The sequence below is a fragment of the Phalacrocorax carbo genome, chromosome 19 (genome assembly GCF_963921805.1).
Source record: "Phalacrocorax carbo chromosome 19, bPhaCar2.1, whole genome shotgun sequence".
NCBI lineage: Eukaryota > Metazoa > Chordata > Aves > Suliformes > Phalacrocoracidae > Phalacrocorax > Phalacrocorax carbo.
The window spans coordinates 612,907-639,969 of record NC_087531.1 but is presented as its reverse complement, the minus strand read 5'-3'; the positions used below and the strand labels follow the sequence as shown (position 1 = coordinate 639,969).

The 27,063-nt window shown below is 47.3% G+C and overlaps 1 protein-coding gene across 2 annotated transcripts; it reads left to right on the top strand.

The window, feature by feature from the left end:
• The first annotated feature begins 5 nt into the window (after nucleotides 1–5).
• Nucleotides 6–25,411, top strand: LOC104044910 (uncharacterized protein KIAA1958-like). Of its 2 annotated transcripts, none has more exons than XM_064469693.1 (5): nucleotides 6–554; nucleotides 11,058–11,157; nucleotides 18,574–18,661; nucleotides 19,456–20,632; nucleotides 23,768–25,411. In XM_064469693.1, the coding sequence occupies exons 3-5, from the start codon at nucleotides 18,659–18,661 to the stop codon at nucleotides 24,613–24,615; spliced, it is 2,028 nt and encodes a 675-aa protein (XP_064325763.1). In that variant the 5' UTR covers nucleotides 6–554; nucleotides 11,058–11,157; nucleotides 18,574–18,658; the 3' UTR covers nucleotides 24,616–25,411. The 2 variants fall into 2 exon arrangements, with proteins under 2 accessions (XP_064325763.1, XP_064325764.1); XM_064469694.1 differs by lacking the exon at nucleotides 6–554 and adding an exon at nucleotides 6,567–7,046.
• Nucleotides 25,412–27,063: the final 1,652 nt, after the last annotated feature.

Genomic DNA, 27,063 nt, shown 5'->3' with positions numbered 1-27,063 from the left:
GGGGATCGCCCGCCTCCGAGGGTTGGCGCCCTGGTACGCCTCGCGAAGCCTATTGGCTGCAGGCGGGGTGAGGGGCGGAGCAAAGCGCCGGTGCGCGGCGCGATTCGGTAGGCGAAGGGAGACGGCTGGGAGGAGCCATCTTGAGAGCGGGAAGGATGCCGAAACGCCACACGGATCCGCCATCTTGATTGGGGGCAGGGCATGGGATAACCGCATTGGGCGCCATCTTGAATACGGGCAAGGGCTCCAACGTGCACATTGTGTTGTCACCCGCAGCGCGGGCCGGTGCCTGCGGGAGCGGCCCAGCCACCGCCGCCATGTTGGTTACGGGCAGGGAAGCCGCGCGCTCCGGTTCGTTGCCATCTCGAGTAAGGGAGAGCGGGCGCCTCGCCGAAATTAGGTTAATTATTTAGCACTGCCAGTCAGGGGACTTTTAATGGAGCTAGACAGCACCTAGACGTTTTATTTAAGATACAGGATAAAGTCTGTTTAATTGTAGTTAATGTCTTAAGGATAAAGACTACCCAGTGGGTGAGAGAGAGAGAACTTGTGAGGTAAGCCGTGACACCTACCTGCTCTGCTCAGGCATCAGGGTAATATTTTTGCTAAGTTACAGTCCTGGCACCGTTTGCTGACCAAATCAGCTCTTTTTCCGGTCAGGTGGACTTCAGTGGTTAATTAGATAAGCTTGTTTCACTCTTAATGTGTGTCATTGCCTGTAGGCCTTACTTCTGCAGAGATTGAGGTAAAACCCATGGATTTCGTATCTTTGGTGATTTTCAAACCTCTAGAAAATTTCCTTTTCAGGTGCTGGCCCACCTGTAGTAAATTTAAGCCTACTACAATGGACTTCCTTGTGTTAGATACTTTCTGTGGCTCCCTTAAAATGATTGTTGAGCTTGTTCGTGTGCTACAAGTTAAAGGCCTCTAAAAAAAAAATAAGGGAGAAGTGAGTGTCCGTCTGGTTCCTGCTGTAGACGGTGCCGGAGCAGGAACAGGCACATGAGGACCCGGATCCCGATGGAGCCTGGGCAGATCTTGGTATCGTCCCCCCGTCCACCAGGACATCGCTAGTTCCTCTCCACTAACATCGTTCTGCAAAGCTGTTTGCTTCCATAGATGAAATGTGCGTGTCTCTGTTTAAATATAGACAATATTTGCTCACTGGGAATTGTACAAGCAATTACTCATTTTCTTTGCCTCATTTGTCATAACCCTATCCGTTGACTGCAGCACAAGAATTAATTGTCCCAGACCTCGCTACAAGTCCCTTGTGTAGCATTGAATCAAATATCAAATGTCCAGTCCACATTGATCTTGGCTTCATTAGCTGCAACCCTGTTTTGAGAGTTTCTAGGCAACATAATACTGGTCTTACTGTAGAAAGGGTCCTTCGTACCTCAGCAGCACACCCACTTTTGACATTTTTGTGAAAACATTTGTACAGTTCTGCCAATCCGCCTCTGTTGTCAGCGGTAAATGGTAAAGCACTAACAGAGATGAGTGCCACTGATGGAAGCACCTGGGCCATGTCAGCGGTATATTCGTGAAGGTTCAGAAAAAGATTTTTAAAATACAGTACAAATGAAGTTCAGAGTCTTGTCCTTGGGCAGTGTTTCTGCTTAATGTCAGGTAACTTTGACAGGTACAGACATGCGTTTTATATTCTCATTTCTTTCTGAAGTGTACACTAGACACGTGAATATGGAAAAAAAAAAGTTTACAGAGAAACTGTCTATTATTTTCTCCCAAACATGTATTACTGTGTTGGTTCCTATGGCCAGATGCCATCTTTTCTCGGAGAGTGGGGCAATGCTCAGATATTTTGGTGGCCAGGACCAGACATCAGCTTACTGCCTCACTCTTGTCACCATTTGTGAAATGCAGGAGCTTCCGTTGAGCTTGGATCTTACCAAGAGCTGGTAACCAATTCCTGTATCTCTGGTTTATTGGGCTCCCCGGCCATTTGGCCCTTGCTCCAGCGGTGAAGTCTCAAATGGAGGAAAAGTATGTTCTTACCTGTTGCTACAGGTGACTAAAGGCCTCATCTGAAACCAAAGTTATTTTACTAGGTGCTGCATATGAAAGGCTCGGCTTCTGCCACAGATAACAGATTTACAACTTAGATGAGGCAAAGAATGGGAAAATGATGGGATTATGCGATCCACTTCTGAGTTGCTGAGCGGAGAGCCAGAGGGATGAAGTGATTCAATCAAAGCAGAGCAGGAATTTAACTCCCATCTCACAAGCCACAGTGCACTTTCTTGAACTACCTCTTCTAAGCTACATTTCCCGTGGATGGGGTGTTTCACTTCATCTTCCCTTCAGAATAATCTGTTTTATAAACTGTAAGAAATCCCTCCATAGTAGAGGATGGTACAGAGACAGAATCACTCTTCTTTTTTTAGTATGGGACGTTTCAGTCTACTTGTAGAGAAGTGTACCCTAAAGAAGGGTTCCCTGAATGTGACACACATTTTGAAAAAAAATCAGTCATGCTGGACATTGAACACTAGTAAGAACAATATCTGAATTTCTAGTGGCTGTTGACATTAGTTTATTGTGTGTGCATATATCCCAGCTGCTTTTCAGATATCTTTGGAAAAGCAAACACAGGTGGATGCCATCAAAGAATTATTACTTTTCAAAGACCTCTCCTGTGCAGTTGTGGTCTAGCTTGAAAGACTCTTTGAAAGTTCATGCAAGCTCACTCAGATTTTCCGTAGTTCTAGCAGAAAATGCTGATTATGCAACATTTTATCAAGCATTTTCCGGTAATATTAACAGAAATTTTTTAGACAGCATCTTTTCAGATACTATGGTAGCAAACTAACGATACTATTGGGTAATGCACGGTCTTCCTCTGGGCCAAACAGGAAAATGCATTTAAGAACACAATAATACTGTATACAAAAAAAACAGCTGGGAGAAAGACCTGCCTCTGTGTATCTTGTTTGTTTTGAAAAAGCAACCCACATGAACGTGGCCATGTGAAGAAAAAAAAAAAAAAAAAAAGAGGGAGAAGGGAAAAAAATCCGAATCGGCTTCTTTTGTACAATCCAGCAAAACGGTCCCACCCTCCCCTGGCTCCGGTTACTCACTTGTTAGAAAGGCCTTGGCGGGACACACCCAGGTTTTTCTCTTTTTAAGCCCTTCCTGCCTATGTTATCTCTTTGAATTTAATTTACCATGTGGGGAAGAAAAACCCTCTGAAACAAAAAGGACCCTTTTCCTGCCTTTTTTCCTTTGTGTTTTTAAAATAGCTCTGAAGCCTGTACTACACTCACAGGACACTTCTCTACGTAACTGTGTTCTTTTGCAAAGTTTTTTTTCCCCTTCTCCTTCCTCTTCCACCCAACGTTTCTATCAGTGACTTGAAAACAAGAACCCTCCTAAAATATGGTCTGCGTTCAGGAACCCAAATGTTGTGCATGATGGCATAGCCTAGATACTGTTTTTAATGACTGTTTTCACTGCAAGTCCCCCTCCTCCCCCATTATTCACAGCACCCTGCAAGGTCCTAAACCAGGAAACTCATATATAACTTTGCTACTTATATAGTCCCAATCAAACCTGGGGGGCAGGGGGTGTTTCAAACTCTTTTGCTTCTTTTTGTTGCTTTTATTTATTTTATACTCCTTTCAATTAACGTGGCTGTTCTGTTTAAAAGAGCGTTTGCAGCTTTAGCAACATCTTAGGATGCCAGAACATTCTTTTGTGCATCATTCACGATGCCACATCACAGCTCTGGAAACGGTTAGTCTAGAGCTAGCAGAGAAGGAACAAACTCACTGCTGCGTTTATCAGTCCAACGAAAAGACACATACGGCTTCCGATCGGCCAGTCGACTCACACGTGGCTCAGAACTGCTGAGAGCGCTTGGCCCATGACACAGGGAAGGGAAAGGAGAGGGACAGGAGTGTCACCGGTAGAAGTCATAAGCCACGCGGTCTGAAAGCTGGGGTTACTGGAGGAAGAGGTGTGGGTACGCGGAGGATCGCTGGAGAGCTGGCTATGTTAGTGCCAGCGCTTGGGACAAGTTCATTTCTTACCACAGATTTGTGCTTTTACAAGCCATCTATATCGGTAGGAAAGGGAGTATTTTTTCCACTGATCCTAAGAGTTTGGCAGCATAAAGTATTATCAAAAAGTGTACTAATTGGTAACTGATAAATAAATTGGTTTGGAATTGAGCTTAATATATTTTCAGTATTAAATAGAAGTCAATATTTCTAACCAGCTTACAAATTCCCTAAGCTGGATTTTTGACAGCTGTGCCACCATGGCAATTTGAGGCCTCCCTTCCAGGACAAGCACTTTGCAGGCAAGTACGCCTGCACCAGGAACTTTTATTAGTGTTGCCATCGCACATTCTGATTTCACCTTTTAACAGGGCTGCCAGACTGTATCTACAGGTACTTTTTGTGCTGCAGGTAGTTATATCAACTTAAAATTTTAAGTATAATCACAAGAGCTCACACTTTACATTTTGTTCCTTCTTTCCAATCTGTGGCAAAGTGAGACACTTCTCTGTATGCGTTATTCTGTTGTTATCGGTCCGTGTTATTTCAGAACTTCCCTGTCTTCGATACTCCTCGCGGATGCTTTTGGGTGACTCATTTCCTGTGAAGGATGAACCAGCCATTTCCTGGCAATTCAAGACAGGACTTTTTTTTTTCCTTCCAGTCTGAGTTGGAGTGGTGTGGATTAATCTATGGTTTGATTGTACCCCCTGCAACTTGCACCAGAACTGCAACTCTTCGCTGCAGCCTTCTCAGAAAATAAACTGTCAGCAAGTGTTGCTTAGGGATCGCGACTTGCCCTGCTTACCTGGGCCATACGCTCTGTGATTTTGGGTGTGGAATTAAAATAATTACAGCGCTACAGATTTAGCAGTGCCATCCTTCCAGTCATTGCAACCCAATTCTTCTCTTAATTCAACCCATTTCAGCTCAGAGTAAAAAGAACGTTAAAAAAAGCACCCTAGGGCAGAGATACTGATCTTACAACACATATCTAAGCCTAGAAATTTGGAATTATCTAACAAGTGCTACCAAGACTGCACATTGGAATTTGAGAAATCCAGGTAATATCCATACTGTTTGTGTTAGACACAGGTTACTAGGAGACTGGGTCAGTTTCTGTGTTGATTCTGTGCCCCTAATTCCAGCCCTTTCTTCCAACCTGTGTTTTGATTTCCTAGGCCACTATTTATTCATACTTCACGTTATGATTCTAACTCTTGTGGACAGCTTGCTCCAACAATGCCACCAAGTGAAAACATTGTCCGGCCATCATAACGCCAGCCTGAGGTATCTCAGCTCTCTGGAGCAGCTTTTTACTGCTATTTTTTAAATTATTATTTTTATCTTATTTCCCATGGTTTCATTTGAATATTTAGATTCATTAGCCTGTCACACATCTGTAATGTTTGGGAAGAAACCCCACACAATAGGGACACTGCCTCTTGAGTCTGAATGTAGCACATGTAGTAGGGATGATCACTGAATAATTCATACCCTTAATGACTTATTCATGCCCCGAAGCTGGATACCTCCTCTGTGACTTTCCATTATCTCGAGGAGAATGCAAGTTCCTGCTCAAGGACACTGATCTGAGGAGTGCCAGCAGCAGCCCCCGTACCAGCGGGGCACGAAGCAGCATGTCTGAGGCAAACGGAGCAGGAGTGCATTAGAAACCACTCCTGTATGATGTTTCTGAAACATTTCTGCTCAGCAACAAATGGGAAACTCCTGCCATTCCGATGCCATAAATACCACCCGTGACACAGAAACTAAAATGCAGGGACATTTTTTGGCAAATTCTTCGCAAAGGAAGGTGGGCGAGCAAGCACGGTAAGCTCTCTTCCACCGGTACACACGTAAAGTGAGATGCCGCGGTCACGATGCAGGATGTTCTGAGCATGGAAAACAGGCCATGACTCCATGATTTGATACCGCAGACCTCATCTTATTCTCCATGACAAATTTCAGTTTTGTTTTCCATTGTAAAGTTACAGATTCTGAGACAATTGATACAAACGCAGCAAGATTGTTTCCTGCCCTCTCAGGAAACCTTGCAGGAAAGCCTGGACAAAGAGCAGCAGTTCAGACTAATCTTCCTGTTTAATGTGGGCTATCAAAAAATACGCCTTTGGTAAAAGTTTGTAAGCCCATGACCTGAGTCTCCTGACCTAGGTGAAGATTTTGCAAGACATTCAAATTCCATCTGTCTAGAAAGTATGAAAGATGATTCCGTGTTTCAGCAGCCTCCAGACCCACAGGCAACACTACCCCTAGCTGGCTGGTATGAAGTTTCCTAATTGTTTATCCTGTAATCCTGACTTCTTTTGTCCTTGGAATAGGCTCTACATCAGCATAATTAAAAATGTCAAACATGCTTGAGAAACTCTCCAAGTTGCTAAAAATGAATGTGAATTTCCTCCCCACAACCCCGCTTCATCTTTCCCTTACCCTGGCCTCCGCTTTACAAAGTGGTCTGTTTCCAGCCCTTCAGCATAGTTTGCATTCCACTGCCAAGAATGAACATTTATTTATACAAACAACCGTCCTTACAAGCACATCTCCCCCTGCTATCCTAGGGCAGGGAAATAAACATAATTTCTGCTCTCTTCTGGAGCTGCAGTTCTACGCTTCTTTTTTTCTTTAGCCGGGCATTTTTTGCAATGAAAGATTAGTGCAGTTCAGTCGCTTTCCGGTGCCACAAATCTGCTCAGAAATGGACTGGAATGCTCTTTCATTTCCTTACAATGATTTTATTTTACTACCCTCTAACGATGGTGCCAGTTTCCTGATAAACCACTTTGGGGGTCTCGGTGGCTCAGCAAGCAGGTTTTCAAAGAGGTCTCACTCCCGCTGGAACCTTGAGGGCTCTGGGCAGCTCACAGAACCGGAAAGCCCTGGTGCCTGTTTCTCTCCAAAGCACGCCAGTAACCTGGTTTTCCCAGGCCCGCTGTCGGGCTGCTGTGTTGTGCTAATTCTGCCAGCAGCACAGCTGTGAGTGGGAAATGAGGCGGCAGCTACCAGGTGAGCAGCACTGTAACGGACCTGCGTGGAGGGGGCCTGCAGCTCATGCATTATTTCTAAAGCTTCTCCATCACTCACCTGTCGGCTGAGGTATTGTTCACTGAAATGCGAGCTTGTCACCTGTGTCCTCTGCCGTCAGGTTGTCTCCCACTGCATCTGCCATTTAAATGGATATTACACAGATGCTAGATCACTCCAGACAGGGGAGTTTCATAGTCTGAGCGCACTTCATTTAAATGAAAAAGGGGCCCTAAAAGAGATAGATACACACATGCAGAGCATCTAGAAATTCTCCATGAGATGTGTATATCTGCAAGCTGCTCGCTGTCTTCCTGTGAGGACCCCGGATTTTGCTGTGTGTGAGCCAGCTTCCATTTCTCAGTTGATACAACTGTTTGCAGTTAAGAGTAATATTTAGATTTATAATGTTTACAATTAACCTCCAGCAGCAAATAAGATAAAGTGGTTTTGTTGAGAATGCTCTTACTTGCATTTCTAAAGCAACCTTCTAAGAAATGAAGCATTTAAGTAGTTTCTGAAGGATCCAGGGGAATACCTTTTAAAAAAATAACAGCACGATGATATTTTAGCATATAGTCCCAGCGCTATCTTTCTAGGAGCAAAACACAGACAGCTTCTTTAACTATATTGCCAAACCGAAGTCAATGAACTACTGCAAGTGAGCAAATCAGGAATTTTTTGTGACTGCTTTCCATGAATCATTACTGAGTATTTTATAGACCTTACTGCTTTCTTAGTAAGTTGACTGTTGCAAAGTTTGCAAAGATATATTTACTTTTGCCTCAATATAAGGTGTCAATCTTTTTCTTCTTTACTGTGATGCACAACGAGGGGCTGACGTCCTTTAAGAATATCCCTGTAACATGCCCGGGTATGTACTCGGGGCTAAATAGATATTGCTCTATTCAGGAAGAGGAGCATAATTATAATTAGGCCTTGCACTGATTAGCTCATACAATAACATCACAACTAATATATAGGAGAGAAAAGCCTCGCGTTGAACGTGCACCTGGCAACATACCAGTACCTCCTCCTCACTAGGCTCCCATTCCGAGCAGGATTTATTCTAATCTTGCAGGCTATAATGTGCATGCCTGCAGCACACAAAATGCATCCTTCCTGGCTTCTTCGCGTGGCTTTTTAGTAGTTTTCATTAACGTCTATCAGCGAATGTACTGGTAGAAATTTCAGTGACATTTGCAGAGGTGTCCTGTCATCTGAAGGTATATGCACGCACAGAGGCATACCTAAGTGTACATGTGTGTATACAGCACAGAATTGGCGAGGTGCGTTCCTCGGTATTTGAGTGTGCAATACCCTGATTAGTGCAGTAATTCCCTCGGAGGTAAGGGAGAAACAAGTGACCCCAAAAAGGGCATGACGTAGCAGAAGGACAGAAACGCAGAGACGTACCAGCTCTGTGTTGGAACTGGCTCTCCCCCTTCCTGAGTACTTATTTTTGATGTCACGCATGCAGTTCATAGGTGCTTCAGCAGCACAGCTGAATTAAAGTCCTTGGTTCCATGTTGATCCAAGAACAAGTATGTCCAAATACATCTGAGAAAGTAAGAGGACTGTCACACCAAACCGCTGCGTGCCTGCCATGAGGCCCGCATTGTCATACAGGCTAATAAAGACATCATTTTCCCAGGGCTTCAGCTGTATTAAACACAAAGCTCCAAATGATTTCCTACTTGGATCAAAGATGTGTTTGTTCCAGTGCCACTTAAGTTTAAAAGGCAATACTGGGAATGAATGAAATCTCCCCAGTGGCAGCTGCTGAGGTTCAATTGGTTTGTCAGTGCCATAATTATGCAGCGGACGTCTTCTGTTTGCTGGCCCATATGTTCCTGAAGGATGTTATGCAATGGAAACAGTGCAGGGAAGCCTTGCTCACGAAGCTAAGGGCCTTTCGCTTTTGTGGTATGAAGACTTGCTTGTGTTTCAGATGGCGAAAATGTTAAGAAATCTCACGTTCTGATTCCAGACTTAAAAACGGAGTTGCTCTTATTTGATCAGACTAGACGGAAGTGTATGAAAAGAAAGTGGCCTGCCTCCAGCATCCTACAACTGGTGTTTTAATGTGGAGACTGACCACTTCTAAATATTATTTATATAGTTACAGCTGGCCTCTGGAAGCGAGCACTCCCCTCGGCTAACCTGAGGAGCCGTCACTGATCAGTGGCAGGGTTTGGTGCGACCCCCGGTGCTAAGAATAAATGTGGCTCCTTGTCCAGCCAGCCACCGCTGCACAGCCCGTCCACCTCTTCCCCGCAGCACTTCTCACCTTTGTAGGTTAGGCTCTGGATGCCGATGAGAACTGTCTGCTCATTAAACAGCCATCTCCTTGTCTAGTAGATTGTACACCAAGTTTTCTGTGTAACAGACACGAGTGTGTGGTAAGAACTCCAGGGTATTAAATTAAGCATTGAAAGAACATTAAGACATGAACCTGCAAAATGTGAAGTCAGGGAGAACTGGGAGCACTCGAGATCTCAGTTGCCAAAGGAACAAAAGAAACACAATATCCTTTCGAATGTTTAATATTTAATTTGGTAAGGTGCTCAGACACTAGGGCAGCAAATGCAGAGGGCGATGACAGAGAGCACCGTGCAAGGGGTGGTTTACGTCAGCCACGGGGCCCTGATGGGTGGCCAAAACTCAGAGGCACAAAAGGCTCCTTGTTTGCAGAACTGTCAGCTTTGTGCACAGCTACCTGGTCTGCACGCACCCCGTGCATTTTCTAAACACCGTTTAATTCATATGTGTTCTTGGTGAAAACAGCATCAACATTGTACAAAAGAGACTCCAAACCATTTGGGCTCGTTAGAACGGGAAGAGCCAGCGGCACGTCTCACGTGCCGGAGACCTGTCCCTGACTGGCTCCCTGCTATTCATGCGCTGCAGGCACCAAAAGCCACCAGGAGGATTTTAATGAACCGAAACAGTCTTCTTACAGAACTAAGTTTAACTCAGAGGGGCATCTTCAACTAAATTTTCTTGCTTTAAGGTCCAGACTTAAAAAAATATAAGTGATACTTCATTGAGAAAATACTTTCATACTGCGAGTTGACCAGTTACTTCTGCAACAGCTTAGAAGCCAGCTAGCAAGATTCTTCCGTCTTGTGTCGTGAGGACTTAAGTACACATGTGGTCACCGAAGGAACAAAAAGGATTTGATGTAAACAGAGCAGCACGGCTGTGGCTGTGACCCAGTCTCTAATGGCCAGGCCTGCGCTCCAGCGAGCCTGGCCATGCACAGATAGCTATTCTGAGGTACCCGTTTAGGCGTCGGGCTGCCAGCAGCCCAGGTGATTTTCGAAGAAGCATTGACTGATGCCGTAGTCATCTGAGAGCGTCTGCTGGAAGATCCAGTAAGAGACAGCTGGGTTTGCGGTGAAGGCTTGGAGAAAGTTTCCAAAGTGTGTTTTCAGAAGTGCCTTTTATGCTCTCAGGGCAATTTCAGCAGAGAACTCCAGATCCAAACCCACTGTTGGCTCAAGTTGTGCTTGAAATCTGTAGAGTGGGCTTAACTGTTTGATCTTGCTCACTCTTTGGAAAGCATGTTATCACTGCTGTAGGACAAAGGCTGGCAACCTCTTATGGATACTATGCCAGAGTGTGCTTTTCTCTTCCAAAGTAGCAGCTAGGTGTGCCAATGCTGGGTTTTGCTGCCTCTCCAAGAGGCAAGGTGCCATCCATCTGTGGTGTTTTTCATCTGTGAGGCTCTCAGCTCCTGCTGAATGCAGCACTTGAAGTGGGAGACAGTAACTGGAAGGCACTGCCTCTTACTGGTGCCTCTCCAGATACTGCCGATCCCAGCTCCTGCCTCAAGCATGCCATTCAGAACCTATAAAAACTGAGTGCGGGCTCAGTGGTCACGGCAGGGCCTTTTGCTTATTGTTTCCATCCCACACAAGAGCTCTTCACATTGCCTTAATATCACTTTTCCAAATAACTAATACCTTCTCTCCCTCCCTTGTTTCCTAGGCTTCCCTGTCCCCTCGCTGCCAGTGAGATTCTTGTCCTTCTACAGCCTGCTCTGCTCCATGGGAGGCTTCCTGAAGCATCTTGCCTGACCTTGGAGGAGGTAAGGGAGAGAGTGGCACTTCAAAACAAGGACAATAATAGAAAACTAAATAGGAGCAAAGGCTCCACAGCTGCTGATATCCCATCAGCACGGCCAGATAGCCTGAACTAATGAATTTGCCTGCGCCAGAAAGCTTGGGTGCTGCTTGGTAAGATGTGTTTTGTGAGGGACAGGCACCTTTCCTTTACATGGGCACCGCGCCCTGGGCTCCCCTGGGCTCTCCCCATGCCAGCTGTGGGCATCTGCGTCTGCCTGAGAGACCCCAGCAGAGACTGTAAAAAGTAACCCCACACAGAGGGAACTTTCCCTCCTCTGTGCGCCAACAAAGTTAATTCTTCTACCTCCACGAGCCATTTACCATCACATCCTCAGCAAACCTTCATAATGCTTGAGATGTAAAAATGAGAGCTAGCTCTTTGCCTGCTGCTAGCGAGACTGGCTTCTACATACGCCCCCAGGCTGAGTCACCGCGGATTTAAAGCGCCTCTAAAAAGGTGAAATCCTCAAGCCTGGGAATGAGTTGAGGTGTCAGTTGTTAAAATTGTTCCGTGTTGTAAAAAGTATGTTACTACGTCTCATTGTGAGCAACTACCTCTAATTACGAGTCACGGATTCACCACAAACACTATTTAATAACAAATTTCTACCGCATTTCACCCAGAGCGTGTTACGAAGTGACACATCACCCCGGTTTGTGGATAGGTAACGCGTGATGCAGAGCAGAAGGAAAGAGTGCTCTGGCTCAGATCAGAGGAATGGGTGCTAGGCCCCGACTCGCAGTTCAGCCCTTGAAACTCTGCATGACGCGTCCTCCGGCTTACAGCACGGGTTATTGCATCTTGGTTTAGCAGTCGGTAGGAAAAATGGTGCGTGCCACACTACGATTTTAGTTAAACTTTAAAAGGCTGCTCAGAAATATATAAAACTGCAATAAACACTTTGACAATAAAACTAAACCAGTAAGATTTGCAACTTCCCCCTAGGAAACTCCCAAGCGGGATGTTAATTTTTGCTGTTTGATATTAAATAAATCATAAGCAGAACAGAAATCTAAAGAACTAAAGATACAGTAACACCCTTATCCCTGCTCCGAGGACCGCAAACGGAGAAGTTTCCGTGCTTGGCTAAGCAGCGTTACCGGTCAGCATTTTTATGCTGTATTTTTAGCAGCGAGATAGCAAGTTTCCCATAAAGTTGGCGCATCAAGAGGTCAGTAAATCCACGCCGAGAGCTTTGCGCTCCATTTTTGCCGTTTTCTTTCTGTGGAGCCCCAGGTGCAAAGGTTCCCCGGCAGGAACGAGGAAGCGCGCTGGGATGGAGCCCGCGCCCTCGGGGTACGCGCCGGCGGACCTTGACCCTGCGCGAAGGGCGGCGGCGGGGGCCGGGGGCTGCGGCGGGGGCCGGCCTGGGCCGGGGGCCGGGCGCCGAGGCAGGGCTGCGGAGGGCGAGCGAACGCCGCCGCGGGCCACCGCCGGCCCACGGCGAGGGCCCGGGCGGGGCGGCCACGCGTGGCCGGCGGCCGAGCACCCTCTGCCGGGGAGCGGCGGGCGGGAGCGGCGCCGGCCCCGGGGCCGGCCCCCGGGGGAGAGAGCCGGGGAGGGAGCCGAGCTCTGCCTCGCTCCCGTCTTCTTTTTGAGCCTGCTGCAGTCAAACGCCACCGAACTGTGAGGATTTAAAGTGATTTTCTAGGAGGAGATGGCCATGTTCTCCCGGGCCTGGCGGAGCTTGCGCTTTATGAAAAACGCCACAAATAGCGAGAGAAGCAATTAAGAGAGTAGCAAACGCTCCTGCAAACGCCTTCTAGCCGACAGACGTCTTCTTCCATTAATTAAGGGAAAGAAGATCATTTTAATACAAATGGCTGCTGGGGAACAAAGTATGTTCCCACAGTCAGTTCTGTGCTGATACGATCATCTACTCTTCCGTAGCGCAGGACTGAAAGTAAAAAATCCCAGGGAAAGTAAGGCAGCCTCCATACAGAATTGACGAGAAAGTAACAGCCTGCTCTCGCCTGGCGGCACTAACCCCAAGTGCGAAGCTGCTCACGAAGGGCAGCCTTAACAGGGTAACTCACGCAGTTACCATCGGCGTCGGAGCATCTTCTGCCCAAGTAACACATCTGCCCTTCGCTAATTTCAGCTTTCCCACTTCTTCCTGGCAAAATAAAATATTAGGACCTATTTATAGAAGTTCACATTTTTACTTTTTTTTTTCCTTTATTACAGCTGGTTTTAGTGGTTGATTACTGTTTGTTGGACCAGGTGATCCTTTGCCAGCTGGCTGCGGCTTTTATTAGCTCTTTTAAGAAGACTTGATTTAGAGCTTACAGTTACAAGGACAGCGGCTCTGCAACGCAGACCGTCAAGAGAAGAGATAATTAGGACTCATGAAAAAAATTGTGTCCGACTCTTTGAACAAAAACGCTCTTGTTTAAGGAATGTGGTGCTGTAGGCTAATGTTTAACAGCAGTCTCCCTTCTCTCGCTCAGAGCCTGTGCGTGCAGTTAGACCCTGCCCTCCATCAGATATGCTGGATATTATTTTCTGGGAGCACCTCTCAAAATGGAGGAATGCTGCCCTGTAGCAAGTACAGAATGTATCTCAGGAATTGTATTTCTGCAAGTAGGCAGGAGGTACTGGTGGAAGGTCGTGGTGAAGCAGGAAGAGAGCTGAAGAGGTGCTGAGAAGGCTCTTGTACAGGGGAGGGGGAGGAGAGAAACAAACATTGCAGAGAACAGGAAAAACGATGTGCTGGGAAATGATTAATCTGCCCCAAAGGCCCTTGCTGAGAAGTGGTGGGACAAGCTCAATGATTTTTGGCAGCCATGAGCTACTTCTGCTCCGCTCTCAACTCCCGCCTTGCGACCAGATGTGTTTAAGTACAGCTTCATCCCACTCCTGCCCCAGACACCACGTCCCCCCGTCAGTGTCCCTCACCCCGTTCCTGGCAGCTCTCTGGCAACGTGCCCCCTCCTATACGTGCATTTTATGGCCGTCCCATGGCCCTCTACCTCCACTGAGTGTTTCCCAAGTGAGCGGGAGCACACAATCCACGCCAGGGGAAGGGGGCGGGAGTCCAGTTTAAGAATTGCTGTTCTGTATCCTGTTGTTTTCCAACCGGGATTGTTCCAGTTTCCTGCACTGTCTTATCTGGAGCTGAAAAGCCAAAGCTCTCGTATTTACTTGCTTTGTACGTGCCTCAGGTTTCTAATCTGTGAAATAGATGTTATAAGACTTAAGAGAAACGTAGCTAGGGCTGTTACAGGGTGGAGGGACAGGAACAGAGCAGTTAAAGGGGTTTCAGTGCCTATACAATTAGTGCCTTTATTTAGTTATCCTGCTTGCATAAGCCTGTGTGTGCCACAGAGGGTTTTGGAGGACCTCCAGCATACCATAGTGTTGCAGAGTCCACTGAAGTGTAAAAAGAGTCAGATACAGATGTTTACATTCTCAGGTGATTCCAGGTACCTGTGTTTGACAGACCTTACAAGGGAATTGTTTTCAGAAAGAGCCGAGTACGGCTTTTTTCCCCCCAAGGTCTCAAACTAGACACAGAAAAGTCTTCAAAGAGAAGAAGCATTTCAATACTTGTAGTTGGCCTTGAGTTTTAAGAGCTCCACTGAAATGCTGTAGGCTTCTTTGAAATTACTTGGCCACGTTTTCTTGAATACAGAGGTAAAATAAGCATATACTGTGCTGACTTCTTGAAAGCGCACTACGTAGATCGGACGCATGAGAAAGCAGAATCTTGTAGATTTTTTTTTTTAAACTTTTTTCCTCTCGTGAGCATGAATTCACGTCACTATAGGTTATATCAGTGCACTAATTTCCATATGGGTTAAAAAAAATTAAAACGTTTACCGTACAACTCTGGAATGTCCTGTTTATCTGCACAAAGGTGTGGGTCCTGCACACACAGTGGCCGTTATCAGATGGGAGCCTCTCCTGGAAAGATAATTAAAACACTGCCTCACTCACAGCCATGCAGATACTGAACCAGACGCAAGGTTTCAAAACAGAACCCTCCCCCTCAGGGATCCTGGCTTTGTTGGAAGCAGGTAAAAATTGTGGCAATGGTCAAGATGGATTTTTGTTAATTGAAGAGACAAGAAGTATGGCGGTTCAGCTGTTGTGGGTAAACACATATTTCATTTTTTTCCGCTCAGTTGTAACTGTAAATTCAGACTCATTGCACTTGACAGTTTCTTTGGAGATACTCTCAACTGATGTAAATATGAGAGCAGGAGTAGGCTGAAGAAGCATCCTTAGTTGATAACCAGAGCCTTTATTTGGAACCAAATATCAAGAGAAAAAAAGGCTTTTTTTTTGAAAGAGATCAGGAAAAGGAAGACGTGTGCTTGGAGATAAGGAGAGATAAAAGCATTCCATTTAAAGATGCCCGTGATAGAAATCAAGATGTTCATCTGCCAAGTCAGTAATTTCATGGCCTTATGACCATGCAGAGTTTCCGTTTCTGTCACCTTTTCCCACGCTAACTGTAAGCTCCAAGTTATTGGCATGAAAAGTTACTTTTAGCTGTCCAAGCAGCTCAGCCCTGTAGGGAGGAATTACACAGGTTGAACCTGAAGATAAAACTCTCCTTGACTTCAGAAGGGGAAAAACTTTCATGTTCAGCTTTCTGAGGCACAGCGAGGCCCAGGAACAGGCTGTGAACTCCCTGTCCTTGGGAGGTTTGAAGACGGGTTGGACAAACACCTCTCAGGAGAAGTATGGGCAGAGCTCATTTTTCTGTGAGGAAAGGGGACAGCTGAAATGGCCATTTGAGGTGACTTCCAACCCTGTTTTCTATGATTCATTAGGAGTGGGATCACAGTGACAGTAGATCCTATACAACATCTAGATTAAGAGAGCTCAAAATGCTTTGGCAGCTTTAAAGCAGGATTTTTTGGTCTGTTTTTTGTTTAAAGCAAGCAGCGGATTTCAGTTAGAAAATGCTTTGAAAATCCTAGCTCTGCATCTTTCACAAGCTAGCACATGCAAACAGCAAAGCATTCTCGGCTAAAATTATCCGTACTATCATTAGAAAGCCATAAGAAGGAACATATGGATTGATACTAGCGTAAGGGCAGAAGGGCCCTGCAGAGCCGTGCCGCTGTGCAGCGGTTTCAGCCCCACGGAACGGGAGCGGTTCATTCCCCGTTGGGAGGTACAGCTGGCACGCTGCAAGACGTTTGACCCGTGCTTCTCTCTGAAAGGGACGTTTAGTTCCCTGCCCTGTCTCTGAGGTTACAGAAGGCTCTTCTTGCATGCTTTGGTCCTGTTTGTTCCCTTTCCTCTAAGGGTTGAGCTTTGCCTAACTACCGAATGCTTGTTAATTGTTCTACAGATATTTGTCATTGCAGTCACTGCCCCTGCCTCGCTCAGGCAACGGAGAGGCTGCCTTGTGCTGGGCAGCGGGGAAGCCCACACCACTTCCACGGCTTCCCCCCCTCCCCTTCCTGCTTGGAACAGTTAAACTTTTGCCCGAAGATTTTGCATGCTTACTCACTTAGGCTTTGCATCCAGCAAAGCACGTTTAGCTTTGGCATCAGCGGACCGAAGCATCCACTTAAAGTTAAGCACGTGGGCAAGCGCCTGGCCAGCCGCAGCCTTGGAACTCTGCAGCCTGTTACCCTGCAGCCGCTCGGTTCCTGCAAGTTTGGAACTGCCAGAGCAGGGCACTTGCGAACACCCTTCCGGAGGGCTCCTCCTCAGCACGGGAGCTTGGCCAAGTGGCAGGCTCACAACCGCCGGGTTTTGGTTGGGTTTGGTTGGTCTCAGCCCTGCTCTGGAGGCCCCGGCTGCTGGGTGGTGAGGGTGGGGGCGTGGGAAGGGGGTCAACAGCTGCCCCCACCCCCAGCCAGCCAGGCATTCGGGGGCCCCTGGGTCCCCTCAGGCCAGCCCTGCTGGCAGTGAGGGGGTTTGGGTTAGGGCAGGTGGCCTTGGGGAACCCCAGGTGACCCTGTCCTGGTCCCAGGCCAGAGAGGGTGAGGGTAAGGGCCTTCCACTGCGCGGTTTCCACATCCCCCCCTCATGCCACGGATGCTGGCCAAGCCCTGCAGCAGCCACCGCTCTTCGCCCTGCACATGGGGCTGGCGGTCCCCCTGGGCAGCCTGGCCAGTCACGCTCTGCATCCCTTCCTCCGGGCAGGGCTCCGCAGCCTCACCCGTCCATCCTCGTCCTGTGCCTCACGTGGAGCCGATGAGCACGGCCGGGGGAGGTAGGGTACTAAGGGCACAGCCCCTGCCTCGGATGCTGGTGCACAACAGGGCTTCTGCAGCACGGCAGCTTCCCCTCCTGCCGTTTAACTGGCATTCTCACAAAATAAATCCCTGCAGACAGACACCGCATTCACGGATTACAGAGCAGCCCTACATCTGTCAGCTGGGATGGGCTTCTCCCAGCAGCTTCTCCCTGCAGCTTGCTCCAAGAATAGGAGTGTGCAGAGCAGGAGACCCGGAGGCTCGAGCTCACGCACCCGTGAGGACGTGTACCGGGCTGTCCGCATGTGCGTGCTCACCTTCAAAGCCAACAAGGGCCTGTTCTCGCCGGGAAGCCCCATCACATTTAGGCCAGAGCTGCTCAAAGAACCAGTTTAGACAAGATTCCTGTGTCCAGTGTTCTCAGTCTGGCATCTTTTACCACCACTACACGCACAGCTTTTAATTAATAATAGAGTAAGACGCCTGCAGCAAAGACTGCCATTATGAACTGTAAATGCCTGAGGTATCAGTCCCATAGCGTCATCAGGCTTCTCGGCTCTCTTGCAACATGTACGTTGACGATCAGTTATGTGACTGATTGTTCTTCTCTAACGTGTTACACAGAAATGATGATGGCTTTCTAGGCTGCTGCACAGAATGTTTCAAAATAGATGGGAGAACTTCAGATTTAGTCTCTAGCAAATATTAGTTACATATACAAATAATTCTTTAGTTAGGAAACTTCCTCTTCTTTTTACTATTTGAAAAGTCAGATAATGTCAGAATCCGAACTAGCTTCACCATTTCTGGTACTTCTGTTTCTGCAGTTCACTCTATTTGGAGAGGTAAAGATTGCTAACCACAGCCTGCATTCAGAGTGCCAGGGCTGAAAGGAACATGTCGCAGAGTCTGGGGTTCAAAATTCTATTTTCAATGTTTATATTCAGTTTCAACTTTGATTGGTAAGCTGTACAGGCTAATTCTGCAAATATTTACACAAGACAAGCTTTCTATATATAGTTGGTTCGAGCTCAATGGGAGCTCACCTTAATGAAGGCATATGTTCTGCAGCAGCATTTATTTTGGACTGAGCATTGAAAAACTTAGTTGCATCTGCTAGCCAGATTTTATATATATAAAACATATATATATGTAGGTATGTATGTATATAGCCATGCACACACAGACACAGACACACATGATTATTATTTTAGGTTCTGAGAGAGAAGGAAGAATATTTGAAGAATCACTTACTGATCTCCACCTGAGAGAAGGCTCAGTGAGACAGAAAACAGCAGCATGGTGAGTATTCTTTTATAGCATAAATGACACCATACAAAATTGTTTCTAACAGAATCAATTAGAGCATTAAAAATTGTAGGTTTTTTTAAAAGCAAGTTTTAGGTATGTGGATGCAAGGTCCAGTTTTTACTTTCTGAAAGGCATCCCACGAACAACTTCTTTATATATCCAATTTCCCGTTGATGCAAGGAGCGCTACCATTTTGGCAGATGAAAGCAGCATGAGGCCTGTTGGCCCTGGGGAGGTGGGAGGCTGAGGAGCTGAATCCTGACACTTTCCCTTGTTATTTTCCCCAAGTGGGTGCAGAATTGGCCATGGGTACAAGCTTGCTCAGATCACAGGACTCAGATTTGCAAACAGAGCACTACACTTCAGCAAGTTACCCTTCCACTAGCTGAGCTGTGGTCGCTGCTGGGGTGGTTCAGTGAGAGCGTTAATCGCAGTTATGCTGTGGATTTGGAACACACGTAAACAGCTGCTGTGTCTCAGCTGAGGTATGATAAATTCTTAAGCTGAGCTACTTGATCAGGACTCAGAGCCCATAGGTACACATATACCTATAATAAATTCTTAATTCCAGGATCATGCCCACAAACTACCCTCCATGTCTTCCAAGTGGACAAATTTATTTATTTATTTTAAAGAATGAACAAATTGATTTTTTAAGAAGAATCATTAGACGAATCACTGACTACAGTTATTTCTCTGTTGAGGCGGGGCTAGAAACCGTCCCCAGGACTGCTATTTTATACACATCCTCCTTCACTTAACTCATCTCCAACACGTCTTTACAGAACGAGAGTGTCACTGATGGAAGGTGCAGCAATGCCAGTTCACTTCGCATGGATCTCTCCAATCTTGTGACCTGGGCGCACACTCACGGGACCATCTGCAACCAAATCCCAGCCTTGGAAACTGTGCAGAACACGGGCCATCCCAGCAAGGACGATTCTGTTCTGTGGATGTGTGGAGTTGGACATGCGTATCACTGGCAGTGTGGACAATTATTTGTCAGAAGCAGAGAGGAGAATGAAGCTGTAGAAAAGAGAAAGAGGGTAGTATCTTCTGAGCCTTCATCAAGGGAAGCCAATTCAGATGAGAAGAGGTTCAGGATGACCCCATCTTTTGAGAGGGCGAAAGCAGATGCTGTTAGCGCAGGGCCATGCAGCAGATCTCCAGGGGTCACTCAGCAGAAAGATGACACAGTCTACATAATACATAATGAACCTTCACCCCAAGGAAATCGAAAAAATAGCAAATCCACAAAGTCACACATTGCAGCAGAGCAGCATTTGTCAATATCTGGTGGTGAAGTCAAAACTGACAGACATAAGGTGAAGCTAGAAAGCAACGAAGATCTACAAATCATCTCTGATGAAGAACAGTGTATATCAGATGAAGACAACCAAGGAGACACAACCAACCAGAATATTCTGCCAGAATCACCAATTACAGATGTAACTGCTGAGGTAGGTTTGCAAATGCATCACAACCAGAAGACAGCATTTAACAGCGTGACAGCCACCCAAACAGCTGGCTTTGCCCCCACAGGAAACCCGCCCGTAACTCTTGCCTGCGTTCTGAAGTCCCCTGACAGCAAGCGCGAGAGCCTGGACAGCAGCTTCTTGAGGTTCGGCCCTTTTAATCCTGCGAGGGCCGTGACTGAAACTTCTAGAGCAAGAAATTCCCCTGGGCCAACAATACCAAAAGAACATTTAAAATCTGTTCCCGTCTCCGACACTGAAGCCAAGGCCCAACTTGAGTCACCCGCCTCTGTGACATTCTTTGAGTTTGAAGCCACTGTAGGTGTCCAGCAGCAGCTCCCGCTGAGCCCTCCCGAGCACAGCACTCCAGGAACGGGCCCTGTTGAGGAGGGTGAACCGTCGGGATCCGGGCATGTACCTCATCTTGCAGCCTCATTGACCCCAGAGAGCAAGAACAGAGACAGTCCACCTGCATCTTCGAACAAAAGTAAGAGTCTGGAGTTTTATTCCTGGAGGGCCTTGGGGGCGTGCGGGCGCGTTCTGTTAATCACGTCCCCAAAATATTAAAGGGGGGTGAGTTCATATAGATGCTGCAATACAGATTTTGGCAGCTAAGTAAATGCCTCTGATTTGGGGCACTCTGTTTCTACTAAAAGGGACCAAAAAGGTTCCTACCATAAGCAATCAGCACTTCAATAGGTAACGCCTTCACTGAGGTACCCAAATGCGTACTTGGCTGCGGCCCAGCCTTAACTACCCAGTTTGAATACTTCGGTCTTTCATTTTACTTCCTATCACCACATAGTATGTTGGCGGTACTTAAGAGAGAGTCCCTGTGAGAAACTGGAGCCAGAGATGGGAACTTGGGTCTCAAGAGAAGAAAACAAGAGGAAGTAACTTTTAAAGCAGTGAAACAGAGAAATTGTGGCTGAAACTCTGGCTGCACCAAAATCAATGGCAAAAATCCCAGCAATAGGAGCAAAGCTTCAATCCCGCATATTAAACTACATGAGCTAAACAAATCGCTTCAGTCATTTTAAGTATTTTAAGATTTTCATACACGCTGTCCTTGGAATCCTACTGGAGTGAGGAGAGTTATAATTGCTCAAACATTAACTTGCAAGATTACTAGGGAGCTTTTAACACCAAGGCTAAGCCATGCACAGAGCATATTCTAAATAGCTCCGTATCATAAGAATATGCTGTTTGACAAAGATTTTAGAAGCCTAGTTTGCGGCTGTTTTAATCCTGCTATAACACAAACACTGTCCACACAAGAAGGAACAGCTGACATACAGTGTGTGGACATGGCCAAAGTTATGCTAGTCTTTTGCAAGTGGTGGGGAAGCTGTCAATGAAATAGGTTTACTTGATTTATTAAATGATCATATTTTTTGATAGATGTGTGTAATACACTGGAGCCTTAATGCCAGGCACATATGTATTATTTAATCTAATGATTAAACACCTCAAATAAAATGCAAATGTCCAGGTTTTTAAAGATGTTATAGTAAAGCCACAAAATTTGCCTCTATAATGGTTTGAGTGCCTGCAGGTGCTATTTCACATTAATACCAAGTAAACTGCTGTCTAGTCAGTTCTATGGTTTTGCCTGCTTGTATCGAGGTGTAAACATTGAGGCAGATTTTAAAAATACAATTCAAAAGGTAAGAGTATATGTTTTCCACCCAGTGGCTTAATGCCTTGGCTCCGTCTAACTGAGAAGCAGCCCCCAACAGCGCGTGCCTTGCTTCCACGCGCTCGGTGTGAGAATCCCATTCCCTATTGCCCGACCGCTGCTCTCTCCCGCAGTCACAGTCCAGCCCCACGGCCCCGTCCGTGGCACACCAGGCACCCAGCCTGGCAGAGCTGCCCCGTGGCCATGCAGGATGGCTCCTCTGGCTGCGGGGCAGGGCTGTAACCACTGTGCTGCCCCCGTCCCACCCCGAATACCTGTCCCGCTGCACCAGGCACTTGGACCTAATCTCAGCTAGCCGTAGCGTTAAAGAGCAGCAGCCCACTGCAGCGTTCTGCAGCGCAGGGGACCGGACGATGTCCTTCAAAAGAAAAGGGAGTAGTATTTTGGGGTTTGTCTGTAACGCAACGAGGGTGCACTTACATATAAAGCACTAACAGCGTTCCTGAATAGACTCGGGGTTACAGACATCCGTGTTGCCTGCGGAGCCACAACTGCACAAACTGGCACAGTTGGGTTTTGTGAATGTTATTTGACTATTTTTGTAACTGACAACATATATCATCAGAAGGGACTGGGAATTCATCTGGGAGTGTCTGTGTAGTAGCTGTTTCTGCCAAGATAAATGCTTGTGGCTCAAGCAAGGCCTCTGCATGTGTTGATTTACAAGCCATTCATCTCATCACATAGAGCAGTCAGTAACAAAACAAGCAGAATCCCACCACAGCAGCACAGGGATCAGTAGGAGCCACCTCAGTCCAGCCACAGCATTTTAAGATAACAACTAAGCATGTGTAAAACAACTCTGTGCAAGAAGGTCTCTAGGTGTTGGCTCTAGAATCCTTTTCAACCTACCCCTCTTCAGCCCTGGAAAAGTCACAGGCGAGCAGATGGAGCTTTTCAGCAATCCAAAGAATTAATTTCTCATGCTACATCAAACTAGGTAGATGTGGTATTGCCATAGCAACTTGAGAGAGAACCCAACTGGAATCCTGGCAATCCTTTAAAAACAAAACAAAAAAAAAACCCAAAAAACCCCCCAACAAACCAACTTTTACTTATCCTTTTGTTCTCCCTCACTGTCTACCCTTAACTTTTGGTTAATGCTTTTATTTCACAGTGAGAGAGCTCCTGCCTGAAGAGATTTTTGTAAAGCAGAATGCTTTGAAATATATTTTGCATAATGCAAACTAAATTGCACAGCACTTTGAACATATGAAATGGAAGCTACTTAGTCCTGAGGCAGATCACAAGATCCATGTAGAGGCCAGCTCTCATCTGCTTTAGCAGAGCAGAGTCTGGCCCCTGCAGTCGCCATAAAACAAGTGCCAGAGTAGATGCAAATTAATGACAGTACCTCAAGCCCATTCGGGTTGCTTGGGCTCCTTAGCCAGCGCTGCAGGCTCGGGACCGCAGCCGCTGGTTACACGGCTGGTCCCGCGAGTGGGGCCCTACGAGCACGCTCAGGGTCGGCTCCAAAAGCGGCCAAAGGAAGTTCAATGCCAGGCCAAGCCACCGGCGACAGGTCCCGTCTCCAGTCCTACGTTACTGCCTGAGAAGGCTGTAGGACTTACACCGATGCTTTCCACATGTGCACCCCACCATGAGGCTCAGTGATTAAACCTCATTAGGAACTCATTCCCTCCCATTTAAACATAATTCCTAAATAAAGGCTCACCAGCCAGGCGAGAAAGACCGAGAAAGGAGGCAGCCCTTTCCCTGTCGAGGCTGGCGCTGCCAGGTGGTGCTGGCTGGCTTGTTGAGGACACAGATCTAACCCAGAGCTTTGAAGGAAGGGGTGTGTGACAGTCCCTAAGTCTCTGAGTTACTCTTAGAAGGCAGGTGAACATTATTCTGCGTCTCCTCGTATTTCACTGATCTCCTTGTAAGTTCTCACTGTCCACAGAGCTGTGTCTTCTCTTTCAGATGTGTTGAAGAAGTGGGAGAAAAAGAGAAGATGTAACGCTGGCGATATAAAGATTTTCAAGGACTGGCTGGTTTTACATTGTCCTTCCGAAACGCACGAGATCTATGAGCTGCCACCCAAAGACCTCGATAATTACCTGGCCTTGTTCTACACTTCTGCAAAGAGACAGAACGGCACAGATTTTTCCGCCAGTTCGTTGCACTTCTTTCAGAGCAGCATAGAGAGATACCTCAAGGATCACAACTACGAGTACAGCGTGGTTAAAGGGCTGGAATTCAAAGCGTCTCAGGAAGCCTTGAAACTGAAGTACCAGCACCTATCTCAAAAAGAGAGAGAGGGAGAGTGGAGTATTCTGGAGAACCTGACAGATGAAGAAGTGGAAAATCTTCGTAAGAAGGGACTTTTAAGTAAGATGCACCCTCAGGGCTTTTTGCACCTCATGCTGACAAATATCATTAGGGGGTTTGGGGCAAGTACACACAGTGGGAGCCATAATCTGTACTGGGGACAGCTTGTGCTGAGAAAGAATGAGGCGGAGCTGGAGTACTTGGGGTGGAAGAATGATCTGAGCGCAGAGGTAAATACAGGGGAGTTGGGTCCCTGTCTCTTTGCCAGGCCTGACCACCCAGATAACTGTCCAGTCGCAGATTATAAGGAGTACGCTAAGAGGAGGCCGCTGGATATGCTTCATGACTACGATCCGCTTTATCTAGCGCCCAAGCCTCTGTGCTCCATATGGGACCAAATATGGTACTGCAGAAAGTCACTGACAAAAGCCAAAATGGAAAAGATCTTGAAAGTTATTATCCACCAAGTCAAAGGACCTCAAAAGAAGTCCAAGAAATAAAGGTATCCGTTTAGTTTCCGCTGTGCCACTTTTTGGTAGGAGTACGTTTCAAAGAAGCCTTTGAAAGGCTGAAGTGGCAATATGTAGTGTAGCCCGAGGAGAGCATCCTTCTCGTCAGTGTCACCTTAGAACATAAGTCATCTACCAATTCGCATCACCTTAGCTTCCAGGTTAAGTGAAAAACTTCTATTGTTCTTTCCGTTAATGGAATTGATAATTCAGTAAGTTAAATATTAAAATCTTGGGTTTCCCATTTGTAAGACAAGTTAATACTCTATTATTAATGGGATGATAAAACAGCTGGTGTTAACAGGGAGAGGGCTCAGGAGTTGGATAGCTTGGCTAGGAGTTTGAGCTGCCCTCATATTTAGGGAAGCTGGTGCCTGTAAACAGCATTCGGTCTGTCGGGTAAGCCGATCGTAGACAGGCAAGTAACCGAGTCAGTTCTGGGCTGGAAGGAGAATGGCGAAGCGCCGTGTTTGCCAGCTGCTGATCCGTACCTCGTGGGGATGCTCTCAACAAGGTCTATGTCATTTTGCTTAGTGAAAGAGTTGTAGGTTTAAGAAGTTGTGACCGTGTTTTAAAAAGTTATTTAAAATGGCTGGCAGCGTTGAAAGGTTTTATGGCCAGCGATTCCCCCAGAGCGCTGGCTGTAGCTGCATACGCGCACTTCGGTCGGCGCAGTCAACTTTTTTTCATCTGTTCAAGTACTGTTCAGTCAATGTATTGTCTTACGGCCCGGTCGAGTTGTTGGGCTGAGTTGGTGACATAACCTAATAAAAGAATGTTCACTCAGTCCGGTTTGGCTGGGCTGTTCGTCTGTTCTGCAGAGGCGAGGCCAGGAACCCCAAACCAGCAGGTAACGGCTTCCCGAAGCGCCGGCACGTTCGCTTCTCGTGCTCGGGTTTCTCCTGCTCGGAGCCTGTCGTTACTCCGCGCTAAGCTGACCCCGAGGAGGATCTGGGCTGTTTGAAATGCCACATTCCTGGTTTCTTAACGAGGTCTTTGGGGCCAAACCCTTTGCCAGCATTGGTCCCGTTCAAGCGACATTTAATATCACCAAATAACTTAGAGATGTTTAAAGAGCCATAAAAAAGACAAACTCACTTACTCAAATGCCCAGGGGGCCTCTTCCAGCCCTCCTCGTGCTGTGGAGCGCAGACGGCAGCACGGCTGCTGCAGCCATCGCAGAAGGACCTGTCCGTGCCCAGGGCGAGCCCAGCCACAGCTCTGTGCCCGCGGCGGAGAGCCAGAGCTCAGCCTTCCCTGCCCAGCTGGGCTTTACCAAAGATAACGACCAGATGAGGCTTTTCTTTCCTCTGTGCTGATGTATTTAGTCCACACCCACACCCCAAAGCTCGTCAGTGAAAGGCTGCTGCCTTACCAAGCGGGTGGCACGATCAGCCAGCAGCCCTCGCCTCGCCCTGCCCCGGGCGCGTGGGCACCTCCTGGTGCTCTGGCACCGCCGGGCCGAGCCACGAGCGGGGCTGCGGCGCCGCGCCGGGCTCAGGGCCTTTGCCACGTGAGCACGGCACGAGGGAGCGGGATTCGGTAGTGCTGAGGCTCCGGGGGCGGCAGGCGTGCCCGAGGGGAGCCGAGGAGGGCGAGCGGCCGTCCCGCCGCTGACATGCTGCGCTCCCGAGGCCGCGCGCCGCTCGTCGGGGCGAGCCACTTGCCTCTTCACGCGCGCGGCATCTGCGGATCCCTTGACTTGTGTCTTACGGTGGGTTGAAGCTACGTTTCTAGTTAATCGCTCGTCATGCAAATGAGCAGCATCCTATGCAATATGCATATTAGACCTCATCAGGGTTTAATTGCTGCTCACAGGAGAGATCAGAGAACGGTTTCATTCTATAAAAGCAAGGGCGAAGCATTATTAGAGGTTCTGAATTACTGTCCCAGGGCCTGTCTTAGCTGCCCAGACTGTAAACCCTCATTTCCCATGATTAGGAAGCGACCCATAGCAGGCTGTCGCTAGGAGCCGCGTCTGCGGCAAAAGGGCTGTTGGAGGATCGCGGCCGGAGGGCTCCGGGAGCACCTTTACCCTGGAAGAAGAACACGAGGAGAACGGCGTCCCAGTCTCCGGTTCTACTGCGTGTTAATGATGTCCGGTTAAAACAGACGTGGTTTATCAGCCGGAAGACGCCGTGTTAACCTCCTACAAAAACTGTTCTGTGTGTGACCTTAGAATTGAATGTTTGCGACTGAAGCCAGGAGGAAAATCCTTGTAAATGTTGATTCTTTAATTAAATGCATTTTTGTATATATTTGGTGGAAAAGGATTTCCAGGAACTTCTGCAAGAAGGGAGACCGAATGCTCTTGGCTCCTCAGCGGGGCACCCTCCAGCCCTCGGGGCCGGCGGAGCTGCCGCTGGACCGGTGTGCTCCCGCGCCTGGGCGGCCGGAGGGCGCGTGCCCTGGGGAGACGGGGGCCATCGCGGTCCTGCT